We start from the raw sequence: 20553 nt of genomic DNA, 5'->3' as shown, positions 1-20553 counted from the left end.
AGATGGATGTTTAAGGTCAAGACTAGGAGTGATGGGTCCCTTGAGAGATATAAGGCCCGTTTAGTTGCAAAAGGATATGGTAAAAAATATGGGATTGGTTATGAGGAGACCTTTGCCCCGGTAACTCGGATGGTCACCGTCCGATGTCTTATAACCGTTGCCTCAATCAATAAATGGAACATCTATCAGATGGATATTAAGAATGCCTTTTTAAACCAAGATCTAAACATCTAAACAAAGAAGTATATATGGATGTTCCTCTTGGAATGGAGCCTCCTAAAGGAAAAGTGCTTCGCCTTCGGAAAGCACTTTATGGTTTAAAACAAGCTCCCAAAGCTTGGTATGATAGGTTTAACTCCGTAATGTTAGAAAATGGTTTTTCATCCCGCTTTACTGATACTGCTTTGTTTGTTAGAAAATCTAATGCAGGGATTGTTATTCTGTTACTATATGTGGATGACATGCTTATAACTGAGAGCGATTCTAAAGGGATTAAAAGCATAAAATCCATTTTAAAGGATAAGTTTGAAATGTCTGACTTGGGTTTCTTAACTTATTTTCTGGGTATTGAGGTAGCATACTCTCATAGAGGATATTTTTTTGTCTCAAACTAAGCTTGCATCTGAGATTATTGACAGGTCAGGTATTACAGACGATAAAATTTGTGAAACTCCTGCTATAGTAGGAGCTAAAATGAAGATTGATGATGGTGTTCCTCTCTCCGATCCTACTCCTTACAGGCAACTAGTAGGATCGTTGATGTACCTAAGTATCACCAGACCAGATATATCACATGCGGTGCATACGGCAAGTCAGTTTCAGCATGCACCAACTTCTGTTCACATGGGTGCTATCTTACGTGTCGTAAGATACCTAAAGCACACTATTAATAAGGGAGTTTTTCTGTCTTCCTCTTTTGAGTTAAAATTAATTGCTTATACTGACTCTGATTGGGGAGGTGACCCAAATAACCATCACTCCACCACTGGTTTTTGTGTATTCTTAGGAGACTCATTGATCTCATGGAGATGCAAGAAGCAGCAAAAGGTGTCTCTATCATCAACTGAAGCCGAATATCGTGCCATGGCGACTACTACCATGAAAATTGTTTGGATTCATCAGTTGCTGGAAGACATGGGGATCACTATTGAAGGGCCTACCAAGCTTTGCTGTGATAACAAAAGTGCGGTTTATATTGCTAAAAATCACACTTTTCATGAGCGGACCAAACACATAGAGATGGATTGTCACTATGTTCGGGAGGCGTACCTCAAAGGAATCATTGACCTTCCATATGTCACGTCCGAATATCAGTTGGCGGATTTCTTCACTAAAGCCTTGTGTGCTTCGCGTTTCAACTTTCTTCTTAGCAAACTCTCGGTCATCCTGCCCTAAGTTCGAGGGGGGTGTTAAATTATGTACCTAATCATTTAATGTAATATATATTTTATATATATAAGGTAATACATATACATATATTAATATATATGTATATATATCTACTTATTATATATATAAAATATATATTTCTATTTGTTTAGCCATAGGGGTAGTTTAGTCTTTTACTCTATTTTACGCACATTTACTTTTTGAATGTGATTGTAAATTTATTTTTCTTTTATTTATTTTTCATTTTTTATTTTCTTTTTATTTAATGTACCAAAAGGTACCTTGGGGGGCCCACTCACATAGATGTTGGGCCCCTCCAACGGTCACATTTGTGACCGTTGGAGGGGCTCCAACGTCTATGAGTGGAGCCCCTCCAAGGCCCCCTTAGGTGTTGTTATAAATAGGGGTTCTCACCTTTGTATTCTCTCATGGCTTTGAGTCAAAGCCCAAGTGCTCAATAAATTGATTCCATTATTTTTATGCCTTTGCGCATTTGTGAGTTATTTGTGAGTTGTGCTTTTGTGCACAAGTGTTCTAAAGTGTTCTTATTGTGCATTCGTGCCGGGTTTATTATCAAGAATATTAAGGTCTTGATCTTAGTATCTTGTTGGAGATACTTTCACATCAACATCAATACATGACAACTTATGATTTAAGAAAAAGTTTCATGTGGCTTGCTTTTCACTTTTACATTATTTGGATCTGTTCATGCAAATAAGACTTAATAAGTATTTTCTATGGAAAGTGCCAGAAACTGTCACGTGGATACAGCTGCGGATTCGGCTATATAGTGTTTTTTATGAAATTTTCCAATACAACTAGTATGTAAATGGATACCATGCAGGAAACAAAAATATGTGTGCATAGGCCAGAAAAGAATCCAGCAAAAACTTGCACCCCATGCTATCTATTATTGTATGAAGTGTGATATCAAGTCAATGCCTGAACCTATTGGTTTATTTAGCTGGGTTACTTTGATCTGGTTAATTCAACTGAAAAATTATCAAAGTGAATTAATTTAGTCAGGTTGAGTTATATTTAACAGATGAGGTCAAGTTATTTGACGAAGCACATGATATACCAATTTGAGATTGATTACGAAGTACGAACCTTCTTCTCATACCAGAACCACTCAGTTTTAACACAATCAATCTGCAAGCTGGTTTTGTTAATCATTGATCAGTTACTGTGATACATAGTCTAAGCAATCTATTTGACGACAGAAGTTAGCAATCTGGTATCTTTGATCATGACACTGACAGTGCTCTATAGAGTCAACTGCCAGCTGAATCTGGCTGTGGTGTGCCCAGAGTTAGCAGAAACTTCTTAGATAGGTGGAAAACTCGCTTTGGAAGTGCGATACTCCTCGCTTTCGAAACTTGATGAGAACTTCGATTCCCTCACGCTTCTCTTATGTTTTCCACATGCTTCATCTATTCTTGTTATATGTCCTCTTACTAAACTTGTCATGTTTTTTATGTGTTTTCTCTTACTCTTTTCACTCACTTCCATGTGCTTTCTCTAAATTGGTAGTCATGATTTTTAGATTTTGTTAAAACTTTAATTCTTACACTAAAAAATCATGAAATTTAATATTAATCAATTTTATTTTAGTTTTTATTTGTGTTTCATTTTGATTCCCATTCAATTCTTATATTTTTTTTTTATTCCTCGCTTCCCGCTTCCTATACATTTTAAAATGCATTGCTTCTTGCTACCGCTTTCTGTATCGTTTCTCGCTTCTGCTTCCTAGTCTGGCAACCTTGGGTGTGCCAAGTTATGGAGAACATGTTTAAATTTTTGTATTGCAACAAAATGTCATTGCCCAAAATGAAATATCCTTGTGATCTTAATATTCCTTTGATGGAAGTTGGGAAGGTTTTTATTTGTAGAGTCCATTTTGAAACACCTCATATTTTGGTTATCAAGCAATCAACTCTTCCTTCTCATCGGTAACTTTGTGAATCCCAGTTAACAGTAGAACCTCAGCTCTTTTGAGAAACTAGAGCAAAGAAATTACTTTGAAGCATTACTAACTCTCGGTAGTTCCATCTTTCACTTGGCCTCAAACCCTGTAGTAAAACTTTCTATTTCTTTTTTCTGACCTTTATCGCCCGAAACAAGGTGATGCTTTCTGAATGTGACACACATTTTTTCTTTTTTCCTTTCTTGGGTGGGTGGGTGGGTGTCGCAGTGGTGCTACTTAAGACATTTTTACTTGAACTAACCTGTAGTCCTGTTGTAATTCATGTTTGGTTTCTTTATATACTTGTGACTTCTTCCTTTAGTTCAGGGCAAGGTATTAGCAACTATAATGTGGTTTCTTCAAAATTCAACAAAATGAAAGGTGGTTACATTACTATTCTTGAGTTGAAAAATGCCGAATTCTGTGGAACATGAGTCAGCACATTGACTCGATTGGCTACTTTATTGATTGCTGAGCAATTTCATCTAGTTCAAGAAGATGCATGCACTAGGGACTCCTGCATGAATGCTAATTGATTCCTGAATTGGAAGTCACTACAACTGATTTGTTGTAAATCATTGAACTCCTCGGTTCATATTTGACTTTAAGTGCCTCCTATGTGACCAAGACAATTATGACTATGCTGCATGCATGACTTGTATCTATCTTGATACCTTCTAACGAGAACCTCCTGCTAGATTAATATGAAGGCTTGCCAGCCAACAAGTCAGACCTTTTATCTTTATCTTATAGATTATGGCAAAGCTGAACTTAATGTGATGTCAGGTATTAGATGAATATCTGAATGCTTTTGGGGATTCTTGGAGGAAGGTGCAAATTGATGCCAATCAATCATGGCCCTTTTTGACTGAATCTCTTACAAAGTTTCAGGTACTTTCTTTTTCTGAAACAGCTATCAATCTACTGTTTGGGACTTGGTACTAATTTGATATTCATATTTTGCAGTTATGAAAATATGTTATGCTTAAAGGTATATAACGTTTCTTCTCATGATCAGAGAGATACTTGTTGCTATTTCAGGACCCCACTGAGGCTGATATGCTGATGAAAATTCAGGGGCATTTAGATGAAGCCAAGGCAATTACTGTAAGTAGTAGTTGATTTCTGTTGTACCTTTTATGTCCAGGTCATGTTATTTTTGCCATCTCTATATATAATTTTCTTCCAAAGATTGTCAACTAGGGAAGTGAACCATCTTATGTACCAGCATGATTTGGAATTATGTTTATTTCGAAATATGGTGGTCGACCTGGTTTCATTGTATATATATATATACCATTAGGGGTATTTTGATCATTTCAGTCCTTGTAATAGGTTCTGCCCATTAGGAGCACATTAGTACTTTTACTTTATTTTGTTCTTTTTGTCTTTTTCTGTTTTTATAGAGACTATTTGGTCTTTGACCAAATAAAGGTGTTGGGTCCCTTTTGGACTAGTCAATAGAGCTATTGAAACAGTCCAACAACTATATTTATAGCTGTTAGAGCAGTCCAACAACTATATTTATAGCTGTTAGAGCAGTCGAACAACTCTATTTGAGACTACCTCTTGTGTATAAATATGGTTGACTCCCTCTTGTTCTTTAATCCTTCTCTTAAGCATTCATGCTCAATAATATCAATATTTTTTATATTTTGTGTTTTTCTCTTTAGTTCTTTAATGTCCTGAATGCACTTAGTGCTTGTGTTGTGCCTTTATGCTCTTGTATTGTCCCTTAGTTGGACTTATGTATGTGCATGTGCATTTTGTGTTAATGATCTTGTAAGCCCTTAGAGGCCATCATTTTGTATTTTTGCATATTTCATTATATGATATTAGAGCCAAGAAATCCTTCTTGGTATTTTGCCTCTTTTGGGTCTTGGGATTCTTTGGTTCAAGTTTGTGCTTTGTGAATAATTCATGATTGTTGTGACTTGGATTCAAGGAAAATCTTGACCTGATATGTATTTTATATCTTTAAGTGTTTCTTATGTTATCTATCTTATGCATTATACATGAGAAAACTCTTTTTTTCTTTATCTTTGAAAAATTATTTGTTATTTTTTATTAAAAACTAACATTTTTAAATGTTTATTTTTAAAATTATTGTTGGCTTTATTTTTTATAATATAATATTTGTTTGATCTTGTGAAATTATATATGTGCAATGCTTTTATAAGATCTAGTTTGAATCTTTTTTCAAAACTTGCTTTATTTGATATGTACGTATATGGTCTAGTATTCTTGAGCATGTATTGTTGGCATTTATATGCTCTATTTGAACAATTCTTGATTATAAATATTAAATCATGTTTGTATTTATTATTAAACTTTGTTTTGTTTCTTTTTTAAAAAATTATCATATATTTTAAGATAATTTGAAATGGTGTTGTGTATCTTTCACAAGAATTGTGTTTGACTTGAGTTTAATTTTTCTCTCTTTACTCTTGGTGTAGTCTTATGTGAAACTTAAAGTAGTTTTTGAAATATTAAAAATTATGATCTAGCTTATGAATAGATAATTTTTGTACTGATATTTGATCCTTGTGCACTTGTGATTGCCTTACATGATGAATGAGATTGTTTATTCATGCATAAGGTATTGAGCATGATTTCTTATGGGAGTCATTCACTTTAATAACTGTTTCTTGTTGGTACTTTTGTGGTCCTTATGATTGTGTTTTTTTCTTAGTCTCATGGTTCTTTAATGAACATTATCTTACATGTTTTGCGTGAGATTTAAATATTATGTTTTTTATTGCATACTTAGTCTTTAATAAAATATTAAGTTGCTTGTTCATAAATTAATGGACGTGCTTGTCCACTTAGATCTTTGGTGGATATGTGTGTTCTTGATTAAAGACTCTTAATTTATTGCATATACATGAGTTTTTGATCTTTTTGTGAGTATCCATGATTGGTTGTACTTGTGTATGCATTTGGTTTTCTATATGGTTCTTTGAGAATCTCTATATATGTTTTGATCCTCTTTAATGTTATATGCCATTGTTGTCTCATAGTAGACTTGTAATCTAGATTGATCTCTCTCTATAGCTTGCTTATATTGACTATGCATATGATTCCACTATATTCATTCTAAGTTTTCATCAACCATTATTGGATTAGAAACTTTGTTTTTTCAAATCGGTTCTTATTATATGAATTCACTTATTTGGAAATTGATTTTTGTGAGTATTTTTTGCCTTTTTATGGCATTTGGATTATCCATCATTGAATTTTATATAATGCATCATTTGTTTTTGGCCTTGTTGTTATTTGGTCAGGGTTAGCCATTGAGGTGAGTTGTGTGTGTACTTCATGTCATCTTATCAATCTTGATTCTCAAGTTTATAAATGATATGTTGTCATTTTCCTTGGGTCTGATTGATAGTTGATTGGCCTTTGAACTCATTCTTGTTGGAAATCCTAGTTAGTTGTTGGGGTGAGTTATGTGTGCACCTCATGTCATCTTGTCGGTATAGGTATGTGTCTAACTGGCAGATGATTGACCTCGGTTTCTATGAGTGTGTTTTACCACTCATTTGTTTATGTGACAATTGATATAGTATTGAATTACTTGATATCTTGTTTTTCCTGTGATGGTAGTTATGTTTTTTAAAACCATGGTGTTTCGAAAGATTGATATTCTTATTCTTCTCGATGGCATTAGTTTGTTTTTCATTACAAGCTCTCTTACTCCTTGTGTCTCCTCATAATTATGCCTCGTATCTAAGTGTCATTATATGTAGACAAGAGATGTTTATTCACACTTTTGTGCATTTCTTTTGCCCATAAGTAGCATTGAGATTATACTCTTGTTATAGTAGTTGATACACTTATTTTAAGTGTCATTATGTGTAGACAAAAGATGTTTATTCACACTTTTTGTGTGTTTGTTTAGCCCATAAGCGGCATTGAGATTAAACTCTTGTTCTAGTAGCTGATACACTTATTTTGAGTGCCATTATATATAGACAAAAGATGTTTATTGACACTTTTGTGTGTTTGTTTGCCCATAAGTGACATTGAAATTAAACTCTTATTCTAGTCGCTGATACACTTGTTTTAAGCAGAGTTACCGGAAACACCTATAGAATAAGGGAAGCGCGAAACACAGTGCTTCCGAAACACGAGGTGAAGCGCAGGTTCAATTGAGGAAGCACGTCCCCCTTTAAAGGGAAGCACATACCTCTTTAAAGGAGTATGCGTACCCCTTTAAAGGGGGACGCGTACCCCGATAAAGGGAGACGCATACCTCTTTAATGGGAGACACGTACCTCTTTAAAGGGGTACGCGTACCCCTTTAAAGGGGGACACTATTGTGGAAATGTCGAATTTGCCCTTAATTTTTTTTTACACATGAATATATTTTTTACTAAGGATAAACTGAGTATTTTACAAAACCCGTGAAAAAATAAAATCGAAAGGGGCTTAGGGTTTTGTTTTTTCACGCGTATCTTCCGACTCCTCCCTCCCTCTCTCTCTCTCTCTCTCGAGTTTTCGGCGAGCTCCGAGTTCCGGCGACCTCAAAAAATTCCGTTGGCCTCCACCGACTTCTGACAATGAAGATGTTCAGGACCTTCAGGTATGCTATCTTCTCTTACCCCCTCTCTGTCACGCTCTGTCACTCTCTCTATCTCGAATCTGGATCTGCTGGGTCCTTGGTGAAAAGGGGACGACAAGAAGCAAGGGTTTGTAACTTGGGTTGGAGGGCTCGACCAATCCCAACACAAAGCAAGGGCACACTGGGCGTAGGGTGACCTCCGGCCACAAAGATGCAAAGGGCTCGTGAGGAGTTGATGGTGGTTGGGTTCTGCCAACTGCGAGCCCTAGGGAGAGGAGGACCTCAGTCTGACCACCTGTGCATGGCAAGTAGCTTGGGCATGGGGGGGGGGGGGTGGCTCGACAGAGACACACAAAGAGGGAGAAGGTTGGGGGAGGAGGCTCCAACAGGGAGCACCATCGGCAGTGGCGTAGGTAGGATTCATGTGAGGGGGGGGGGGGGAAATAGGGGTGTAGCAAGAAAAAAATTTTGGTGTGATAGGGGTTCGGGGGCAGCGTCCCCGTTTTTTTTTTGAGATAAAATAAAAAGTGGCTACAATTATTAATAAAAATCTATTTCATATGGACAACTCAAACTATTTGCTGCAGTCAGGGCTGGGCTACAAAAATGGATAAAAATCTATTTCATCTGGAATCGGAGTTGGGCTAGGACTGAGCTTTTAATTTTTTTTTTAACTGGACGAAGAGGCCCATATTTTGCTTTGATGAAGAGTTTTCGAGTGATATAGGGCTGGTGTCTGACCTGTGTGGTGTGAGGTTCAGCTCGTGATTAGAGGTTTGATTCCTTCATTCTCTCTAGAAAGTACATTTAAGGAACATGGGATTGTTAGAGACTATTTGTTTCATTTTCCTGTTGCAATAACATGATGGTCTTTATCTTTTATGTTATCAATATGATAATTTATATTCTTATTTGAGTCCCATGAATGAACAGTATATTGGTTGAGAAACATTTCACATTTTGTGGTTTAACTGAGTTTATTTGGTCGTCTTTTTTAGGAATAAGGGTTAATGCAATATTTTTTTATCATTCTTGTAGGTTTTAACTTTTAAGTCATTTTGACGATTGCTTGAATCCTGATTCCTGATCAGATTGACTGGATCACTTTTATTATTCTTTTACTGTTGGATATATATGCATTATTGATTTATTGTTTTCAATTTTAAAGTCAATGAAAAACATGTTCTGCCTCCACAAGTTGTCTTATGGTTTCATTATGGTGTTTGATCTTGCAGACTTCCATCCTCTCCTTGATCTCTTGAAGTGACTTTGCTTTATGTGAATTCTGAACTTACATGTTGATCAAGTGAACCAAGCATGATAAAAGAAACAAAACAAAAGAGATACTTATAAGTATCCTATAATATATAAAAAATATATTATAGGAAAATTCTTGAATTCATATTATAAAAACATATTATACAAAATGTATACCAAGCATGATTGAGCTTATCATCCCTATTAAGTATGAATTCTTTGATATACCGAGCCTGGGCACACCCAGGCTCGACTCATTTACTCTATCAGAAGAGTGGGGCAACTAGTATGCTGCAGCTAGTTGTTTAAAATTTTAAATAAATATCATTATTGCTAGTAACAGTTGGCCAATATGAATTTTGTTTTTCTTCGTTATGTTATCTTTCTTTAACATTTTTTCATAAATGCAAACTTTTGAAAGAACTTCCTTTTTTTTTTTTAAATTTTGTCTGCTTTATCATAGTATATTATAGAATTATAGATCTTTCACCTCCTTAAATGATGTTTATTTATTTGTTTTAGTAATTGGTAAATTATGAGTAATGATTTGTGTTCTTCACTCTCCATCCTTTACTGTTAATAATAGTTTTTTTAAAGTGTTTTAGGCTGATTCTTATACTTTTATGATGTAAATATATTTGCATGTTCTTTGCTTCATTAATGACCATCCCAAGCTATGATCACGATAATTCTGATGACGATGACGATTCTTTGTACAATTTGGAGCATGAATCATCTAGTGGTGTTAGGAAGGGCAAGAAGAGGTCTTCTGCTTGTCCATATCAGTTTGAGGACAGAAACGAAAATTGTTTTGATGAGGAAGATAAAGAAGAATATGACTTGGATGACTACTATTTTGAAGATGACCAAGATGATGAACCACCTAGCATGCATAAAACAACAGTGCTATGGCGCCATGTATTGAAACAAAAGAAGAGTGGGCAAGGAAAGCAAGGTGGAACCCAAGTTTTTATGTGCAGGCACTGCAAAAATATTTATCATGGGTCATATACTCGAGTTTTTGCACATCTCATGGGATCTCCAAAGGGACAAAGTGTTGGGATTGCCTTTTGCCATGTAGTTGCAAAAAATGCAGAATTGGCAAAAAAAATTAAGAGGCAAGTTCGTCGAGTGGAGGTTTCATCAAGTGCATTTGAGTTGAGGAGATCAAGAATTGATACTCTGAAGAAGCCTATTAGTATGACTACATAATCTAGTGGAAGCCGAAAAACAGTTGATATTCGTGATACCTTTAAAAAGGTAGAAAGAGATGATGTAGATCACAAAATTATCAGATTTTTGTGTGCAAATGACATACCTTTCAATGTGCTTCGATCACCATATTGGGAAGAGATGATATCTGCGGTTAGTAAAGTGCCCGAATATAAACCCCCATCATATAAAAAAGCGCGAACAACGTTGCTTGACAGTGAAAAAGAGTGTGTTCACAGGGAGTTAAATGAATTTCGAGAAAAGTTTGAGGAGTTTGGAGTTTCCATTGTCTCAGACGGTTCAACAAATATCAAGAACTAACACTTGATAAATATACTTGCCTCAAACTGTTTTGGCTCGATGCTCTTATATGCAAGCGATTTTTCTAATGTGCAACAGTTAGTTGCAAACATTGCCGAGTTTTTGAAGACAAGATTTAAACTTGTGGGGCCTTCTAATGTAGTGCAAGTGATTACAGACAATGCAACAAATTGCAAGTTAGCAGATGAAGAATTAAAACAAACGTACAAGTATATTTTTTTGGTCACCTTGTGTTGTGCACACACTTAATTTGATCTTCAAGGATTTGGCATATGAGTTTCATTGGTTGGGAGAAACATATTTGCAGAGTAAAGAAATTGTGAAATATATCACAAATCATTCAAAAGCACTAACAATCTTTAGAAGCAATGAAAAATTAGAATTAATAAAGATTGCAAAAACAAGGTTTGCTGTTCTTGATGAAGAATATTGGGATTCTGTACGTTTAGCATTATTGATTACAAAACCCATCTATAAGATGATTAAATTTTGTGATCAGGAAGGCCCTATAATTGGTGAAGTGTATGAAGGCATGGACACCATGTTGGGGAAAATCAGAGACAATCTAAAAGGACAACCAGATTTATATGAAAAGATTCATAAGATTGTCTCAAATAGATGAGACAGAATGAATGTGCCTCTCCATAGTCTAGCCCACATGCTTACTCCAAAATATTACGAGTCGGAGTATCTCAAAATCCCAGCAGCAGGAGGGGTGAAACGAGTTTCTCCTGGTAAAAAATTTATTCTATCTATTTAATAACGTTTAAAGTTTAATGATTTAATTATTTTGTTATTTCATTTGCATTTTCTTGTTATAGTTACTAAACATTTTTTTTTTGCAGAAAAGGATAATGATATCTTAGACGGTGCAATACTCGCGCTTGAAGTCATATTTTCTGGAAATGAAGAGTTATCTACACTTTATAAGTCACAACTTGTGGCTTTTGCATCAAGAAGTGGAAGATTTAGCTGAAATGCAGCAAAAATAGATGCACTGAATCCTACAATGTCAGTGCTTAATTGGTGACATTTTTATGGTGGTGATACACCTAAGTTGAGAGCATTAGCTATTAAGGTTTTATCTCAACCTATTAGCACATCTTCTGCAGAAAGAGTGTGGAGCACCTATAGTTACATTCACAATGTTAAAAAAAATAGGCTCAATGAAGATCGTGCTGATACCTTAGTGTATATTCATTCCAATCTTCGATTGACAGGTATAATTAAACTGTGTTGTACTTTTGTTTTGGTATTTTTTTTTCTCTTTTTCTATCATTGATTGTTTATTAGCATTCATATTTTATATTTTTGTTATAAAAGTTGCAACAATCGCTACAAAGAAGGGCCTAGTCGAAAATGGAATATCAATCCATAACTTCCTATTGTAGAAGAAAATACGTTGAGATTAGATGATATGCGATGAAGAGATTTGGATGATAGTGCACAACAATCAAGCACTATTTCCAAATCCAAACATAAAGATGCACAACCAAGAGCTCCATTACCTCCAATAATCATACATACAAATGAAGTTGAAGAGGATACAAATCAATCCAACAGAGCTAGTAGAACTGCAGATATACAAGAGCGACCATCAGTTCCTCATGGTCGGATTGATCGTTTCTTTAGTCGGAGACCTAGGCAATGTATGTTGATATTGTGTTTTTTATATTTTAAATTATGGTTTTTGAACATTTTAATTTTTTAACGTATTCATTATAGGAAATGAAAGAAGGAGCAGAAGACATGGTCGTGGATGACAAGAAGCACGTGATAATGCAGAAAGTTCGCGGTCTATTGCTGATTTGAAGGGGAAGAGAAAGATGACAGATTAATAAACTCTTGAATTATTAATTATTTTTTTTTTATGATGTAGTTGGAGTAGTCTAACTTTAAAACATTTATGTTACTTTTTTGTCATGGTCTTGTAATCTTTTTTTGGTATACTTTTATTTTGAATCTTGCATAATGAAGTGAAGTAGTGGATTATGTTAATTTTAAGTTTAGAGTTTAGAACTTTATAGCTTATAATTTACAATTTAGAAATTTATAGCTTAAAAATTTGACCATATCTATGTAATCTTTGAGTTTATTGATTTCTCATTTTCTATGTTGCAGAGATGACAAGATTTACAACATCAAATAACAAGTCATTTGATTTTTTCGTTGAAAAAGGTACGCTTTTTAATCAAATTTATTTGTTTTCTTAATGCATTATTTAGTGTTTGTATGCATTTGTTAAATGGTTGCAACAAGAATGTGAACTATGATCTTCTCTTGATGTATAATTTTTTAAATGCTTGACAGTTGCAATATGATGCATTTGTTAGATAATTACAACTTATATTATTTATTGTCTATATACATGTTTTATTTTGTCAATGATGACATAAATCTTAGTTTTTGATAAAATAAAAATATATAATTACATTTTCGCTTCCCTTTCGATTCTTATTCGCTTCCCTTTCGATTCTTATTTGCTTCCCTTTCGCTTCTCACTCGAATCCTATGTCGCTTCCTTTTTTCGCTTCTTAGGTCGCTTCTGGTTCGCTCCCTAGGTCGCTTTCGAGACGCTTCCTAAGTCGCTTCCGAGACGCTTCCTAGGTCGCTTCCGAGACGTTTCCTGGTTCGCTCCTAAGTCGTCCCGCACTTCCCGCTTCCTAAAATTTTAGAAGTGCCTCACTTCCTGCTTCCGCTTCCTGTATCGCTTCCCGCTCCCGCTTCCTCGACTGACAACTCTGGTTTTAAGTATCATTTTATGTGGACAAAAGATATTGTTCTTCAATATGGTGAGTTATGTGTACCTATTGTACTCTTGATCTAGTCGCCGATACACTTGTTTTAAGTGTCATTATATGTAGACAAGAGATGTTGGTTATTCACACTTTTTGTGTGTTTGTATTATGCTCTTGTTCTTGTAGCTAATACACTTGAATATTGAGGTTTGTCTCTTATTTAAGTGTCATTTTATGTAAACAAGAGATGTTCTGTTAATGTGGTGAGTTACTTGCACCCATTAGTTATTCACACTTTTTATGTGTTTGTTAAGCCCATAAGTGGCATTGTGATTGTGCTCTTGTTCTAGTAACTGATACACTTGAATTTTGAAGTTTGGAGGCCTAGTGAGGTGATTGCTTGCGGTGGTCAAACTATTGTTGAGATTTACAAATATCATTCATTGTGTTATGTGGGTTTTTTAAATCTCTTTATAAAATTTCTAAACTTTTACTAGTATTTTCTTTGTATGAAAAAATGTTTATTGATAAAATTTCATGCATTTCATTGATAACATATATATATGTTTTAAAGATTGTTATTTGGTTCATTGTACTTAAACCCATTCTAGGTTGTGTGAGTGAATTCTAATGGGTTGTGATTTATGAGATCGCTTCCATCCATTCATTATTATATGCATTAAAAATATTATATATATATATATATGTTTCGTATTGATTATCTTGTTCACATTGTTGTATGCATAAATTTAATCAACTCCTCTTTTTCTTGAGGGTTCTTTTATTTGAAATGTTATACTTTATATGCATGTTATTTTTAGTATAAATTGATGATTTGTTTTATTTGAAGTATTTTTCTAAAAATTTAGGATATTACTAATACATGATTGTTTATTTTTTCTTGATAATTTATAAGTTCTTTAGTGATTGAATTCCCTTATGATCAATATTTATGTTTTCTTGAAAAATATATTGATTTTGGGTTTATGATTGTCTAAAATTCATTTCACAAAAATTTCTCTTTGAGGTATGCTCCTCTTATCTTTCTTAATGATTGTCTAAAAATTATTGTTACTTTGTTTGAAAAATTCTATTTAAGTGTTATTCTTGCTCAACATATATATATATATATATATATATATATATATATATATTTGTTTTGAAACTTCATAACTATTTGGTTAGAATACCTTCTTTTGTGTAGTTGAGACATTTATTTTGTTCTCTCTACAGGTTCTTAAAGATGCGATACATTGAGAAAGAAATATCTTCGATGCCTCATGAAGATGGAGATAGCCGATGAAGATGTTTGAGGATGATCACCAATGAAGACATTTGAAGACTTGTATTTGCAAAATTCTCTGATATGTCATAAAGATAGTGATTTTCATTGAAAACACTTGAAGACTTGGATCCTTCCAATAGATTCTTTTTTGTATTTTCAAACTTTCGGTATATCACACTGTAAGTTTGAGGGGGAGTGTTAAGTTGTATGTATATATATATATATATATATATATATATATATATATATATATATATATATATATATATATATATATATATATATATACATGCTTTGCATGTATCCACATATATATACATACATATATATATTTATAATGATGTAATAGGTAAATACCCATTAGGGGTATTTTGGTCATTTTAGTTCTTGTAATAGGTTGTACCTAGTGTTGTTAAAAACACGCTTAAAGGTGCAAAAGGTGCACCTCGCCTTGAGGTGTGACCCTATGTTTCTTGAGGCACATTAACATAGCGTATTGAGGCTGAGGTGCACGCTTCATGAGTTATGAAGCCTACGCCTCAGGGCGAGGCGTACCTTATTCTAAGGTGTGCGCGTCATTTAATTCAGGTCAAATGGGGGTCAAAGCCCGCCCCCATTTGACCCAAATTTGAGGGCGAGCTCGACCCTGATTAGGGTTGGGCCTCTCGTCTTTCTCTCACTCCTCGTTTCTCGTCTCTCCCTCCTCTATCGTTGCTCGACTCTCTCTCTTTATCTCTTTCTCTGGCGGCATCTCATCTCTTTCTCTCTCTACATCTCGACTCTCCCTCTCTCTCGTGTCTCATCTCTAAGAGGAAGAAGCAAAAGAAAAAGAAGGTATGCCCCCTCTTCTTTCTCCCTCTTTTCATTTTTCTCTTCTTCTTTCTCCGCCTTTCTTTCCCCATTGTTTCTTCCTCTTCTCCCCTGTTTTTCTTCTTCTTCTTATTCTCGTAATATAACGTATTTTCATACTTAGTCATTTTCTGGTTTTTCAAAAATTTGTCTAAGTCTGTGAGAAAAATCGTTTAAACCTCGATTTTTAACCGATGCTTTTGAGTTTGGGCTTGACCCAGGTCTCATCAGCTAGGTCGAGATGAGCCAATCAAAACGTGGGAAAAAGTTTAATTTTTGATTTTTAAATTCAAGCGAAATTCAGGTTAATTTCAGGCGAAATTTAGAATTGAATATTCGTGTAATATGTTGTTGGATGCGTCTCGAAATACTGAGCGCAACGACATGTTACTTTTTCGAATTCGAGTACCGGTTGACCCAGAAATCAATTTTTTTTTGAAAAAGTAGTTTAACGGTTTGTATCCGAAGTTGGATTGGACTGGATCCGATGGATTTGATCCAAATTAATATGGATCTGGACTCTATCCAAGACCCATATTAATCTGGATTTGGTCCAGTCCAAAATTTATTTGGATTTTTGGAGATGAATTTGGATATTAGATCTGGATCTAGATCCAAATCCATGCCCAACGTTTTCTAGCTTTAAATTCAATAACAAGCTTTAATTTAGAGTTAAATAAGGTTAATAAGCCTCTTAAGTTAATTTGGATATTTTTGGAAGCTTTAGATAATTATTAATTAATATTAATTAATTAATATTAATTAATTAATTAATATTAATTAATTAATATTAATTAATTAATTAATTGATTATTTTTTATTAATTCCGAATTTTAATTAGGGTTGAGAAGGACTTCTAAATGGAGTCCTTGTACATGCCTAAGAAGGCTAGAGTAAGTTTTAGAAAGGACTTCAAAAAGTTTGAAAACTTTCAACAAAAGTCAAACTTAAGAGTTTTGAAAATTTTGGAAAGAGAGAGAGAATCCTCCAACGAGGAAACTCTCCTTCTCCAGCCCATCTAGAGAGGGATGGAGAAGGGGGAGGGCATCACAACCTCTTGGCTTATTTAAACATCAAAAAAAAAAAGGAAAGAAAGAGAAAGGGAAAAAGAAAGAGGAGGAGAAGATCAATTTTTCTCCATCCATCCACGTTTTTTATCTTTCACCACTGTTTTGGGGTGATTTACATCTAAGGTACGGGTTTCTTCTCTTGAATCAAGTGAGAAATTTAATATCGATTGGATTTCTATGCAATATTTTGATGAAAATACATGAAAAAAGAATAAATATGGATATTTACTCTCAAATACATGGAGGATGATTCATGGATCTCCTTCCATGAATGTGTTTTTTTTTATTCTATTCATCTTTTCACAAATAAAATTCTGTACATGCTTAGTTTTATGATAAAACAGAATTTTTATCATGATAAAAATGGTGTATTATGAGCTTGTTTCTAAATGGATTTGATTTTCATGCTTTATCTAATGTGTTAGAGTCATGGAGTGCACGTAGGCTTATGAAAGCATATCAATGCATCATTGATCTCATTTTTTTGATATGAATGCATACCCATGGTAATACTAGTGTGCCATAAAAAATGTCATGAAAAATCGGCATAAACAAGTTTATGAATTTATGCAAATGCGAATGTGCATATGTTTTTGAATGTGAATATGCATATACATGTTTATTTGTATGTCTACTCGCCTAAGCAAAGCTGACCGGAAAATTGCTTTTATGGTAAACCTGAAATATGCATACATTTAAAAGTCCTGAAAAAAAATTTCTATAGTGCATAACTGTTTTCTTTTTGTACCGGACCGAGTCTATGGAGATTCCAGCAGGCTGTTTGGGCACGGCCAAGCCTGGTAGCACTTGTCTGGTGCTGCCAGACTGGGCCGACCAGTCGCAGACCCTGCTGGACCTGCCAGGCTAGCAGAACCGAGCCCAGCTGGTCGGTTCTGCCAGGCCTGCTGGGCAACAAACTGTTAAAAAAAACAAAAACAAAAGTTAAGTACATATGACTGGAACATTGATGTAGTCTTATTTCAGATGCTATTAGAGATGGTTGAGAAAATTTAAAACAAGTATTTTTTTGTGGCTGGTATAATTTTTAGTACTCTCTTACTGATTACTATTTATTCAGCTTATGAGTATCAACATGCTATCAGACATGGTTTAGACTTAAAGACAATGTAACAATATTGAAAAAAAAGGGTTACACTTTGGAAGTTAACAGACTATTTAAGCTAGCCTTTCAACCCAACCAAGTTGTTCTACTTCAGACTGACCTAACTCAGGCAGGTCATTTTACTCCTGTTTGACCCTAGCCAAGTGGGCCCGGCTGGGGTTGCACTCTGCCTTTCAAAAGAAAAAGAAACGGGGTTTTTAAAACTGAAATTCGTTTTTAAAACAAGGTGATTTGGGCTGGCTGGCAGCCAGCTGAGTGGAGCTCGGCTGACTGCCAAGCCTTGGCAGCCGTGACCTGTGTCGCACAGGCCTAGCAGGGCCGAGTAGCACCCATGTCAGGCCCAGCCGACTGGGTCGGCTGGGTGCTGGCCTATTCATGATACAAAAAAAAAATATGTATATATATAATATATCTATATATGTATACCAAATTTATTTTGTTGGGAATTCTGGTTTGATAAGAGACCCAGCCAACCCACTGTTGACTGGGCCCAGTCAATTTAGTTGGCTGGGCCAGGTACTTTAAAAAAAATAAAAATAATAAAGAGACAAAACAGAAACCTAATGCCGGCTGATGAAATGATTAGATAGTGTTGTGGCATTGGACTTCTATCACATGTACAGGTTATGCCAAATACTGTTGTGACCTGATATATGGTCAAAATTTTCAATTCATGTATACCCTTTATGCCTATATGGACTTGGACAGAAATTCAGTATGATGTGCAAAGTTTTCAGATTTTGTATTTGAATTTAAATATGGCTGATTACATGTAAAAGAATGAGGCCCTACGTGCTTGCACTTGGTTATGTCATGCTTAATCAAAGTATTATTTCATAGTTGTTTCATTTACATGTGCATACTTTAAATGATATGTTTATGCATGTAATAGAGGCATGCATGCTCACATGTTGGATTTATGAACGAAAGCATGCATTGACATGAATAGGTGTACTCAATGAAAATATGCAATTGACATGATTATGTGTGATGAATGAAAGCATACACTTAACATGAATGTGTGAACTCATGAACATGCATATGACGATTGTTATTGTTTCACGCACCTGGTTAAATTGGCATATATTCCTATGCATTTGGAAGCATGTTGACATCACTGTATATATTGCAAGTTGTTATGATTTTTGTGTATGATGCATCAATGATCAAAATGAATCTTCGTGGGCTTGGAGCTTTGGGTTGCGCTTTCTTTGCTTATTTTTCATGCATCGCAAAAATCACATTGATATTGTTTTCTATATTGCACTGTTCTATGTTTTTCATGGGGGTGGTCCTGTGATGAGCCTCGCATTTGGAAATGCGAATTTGTGGTATTAATTTGGCATACTGAATTGCAAATTAATAAAATGGTTATTAATAATAACTTTAAGAAAAAGAATAGTGTAATGTATGTTGAAGTCGACTCCCATAGAGACTCCCAAAAAGTGATTATTGTATTAGGTTTAATCTCTTCTTAAATAGAGATTAAACATCTGCGTCAAATTACAAAAAGACCCACAGTATAAAAGACAATAACAAGTAAGGGGCAATAATACACAAACCCCAAACTGCCCTTATAAACACGTCTCAACACTCTCCCTCAAGCTGGAGCATAGATATCAGTCATGCTCAGCTTGTCACAACAACGAGAAAAACTAGACCTCGCCAGAGCCTTGGTGAAGACATTAACTACTTGATCTTCGAAAGATATATGATCTGTGCAAATATAACCAAGACTGAACCAAGTCACGTACACAGTGACAGTCAACTTCAATATGTTTCATCAAATACTGGATTGTTGGCAATATATGTAGCGGCTCTGTTGTCACACATCATCAACATAGGTAGGGATACTCTCACCTGAAGTTCGATTAGAACTGATTTTACCCACATCATCTCAGCTGCGGTTTGAGCCATAGCTTGATATTCAGATTCAACACTCGACCTGGTTACAACAGTTTGTTTCTTACTCCTCCAGGTAATTAGATTTCTTCTCACAAAAACACAAAATCCAGTTGTTGACTTTCTATCTTCAATGGACCCCGCATAATCTGCGTCAGAGTAAGCAACATCTAAGGAGGAATTTTGTTTAAACAACAGTCCTTTACCAGGAGATGACTTTAAGTACCTGAGAACCATCATAGCTGCATCCCAGTGAACTTTAGTAAGTTTATCCATGAATTGACTAATTTTACTCACTGCTAATGAAATATCAGGTCTATACAGTCACATATAACAACTTACCCACCAAGGACCTAAAACTGACACTATCCACATATTCAGACTTCTCATCAAACAAATGAGTTTTAGGATCCATAGGAATGCTAACTGGCTTCACTCCTAGTATTCCAGTCTCTTTTAATAAATCCAAAACATACTTCCTTTGAGACAAAACTAAGCCCTCCTTGTTTCTTGCCACCTCGATACCCATAAAATATCTGAGGGGACCAAGATCTTTAGTAACAAAATGTTAGCCTTTGTTGCATAAATATCTTGGGCACTGCTCCATGTCAATATGATATCATCGACATATACCACCATAACAACAATTCCAACACTAGTTTTCTTAATAAACAAAGAGTGGTCTGAAGCTGGCCTGACAAAGCCAAAAAACGACATTACCTCAAATAATTTGTGAAACCATGCCAGAGGACTCTGCTTCAGGCCATAAATGGCCTTCTTCAACTTGCACACCTTCTGACACTCTCCCTGAACCTCAAAGCTCGGGGGTTGCTGCATGTAGACTGTTTCGTGCAAATCCCCGTACAAGAAGGCATTC

The 20553-nt window shown here is 35.0% G+C and overlaps 1 protein-coding gene across 2 annotated transcripts in view; it reads left to right on the top strand.

Moving 5' to 3' along the window:
• Positions 1-20553, top strand: part of LOC149826595 (VAMP-like protein YKT61) — a 97826-nt gene that overhangs the window by 32044 nt on the left and 45229 nt on the right. For both annotated transcript variants that reach the window (XM_090018896.1, XM_090018895.1), the window contains exons 3-4: positions 4142-4246; positions 4397-4462. In XM_090018896.1, the coding sequence (XP_089875022.1) occupies positions 4142-4246; positions 4397-4462 (171 nt within the window). The remainder of the gene's footprint in view (positions 1-4141; positions 4247-4396; positions 4463-20553) is intronic.

Source organism: Nuphar pumila, chromosome 10 (genome assembly GCF_984573655.1).
Source record: "Nuphar pumila chromosome 10, dmNupPumi1.hap1.1, whole genome shotgun sequence".
NCBI classification, from domain to species: domain Eukaryota; kingdom Viridiplantae; phylum Streptophyta; class Magnoliopsida; order Nymphaeales; family Nymphaeaceae; genus Nuphar; species Nuphar pumila.
This window is presented reverse-complemented; position numbering and strand designations above follow the sequence as displayed.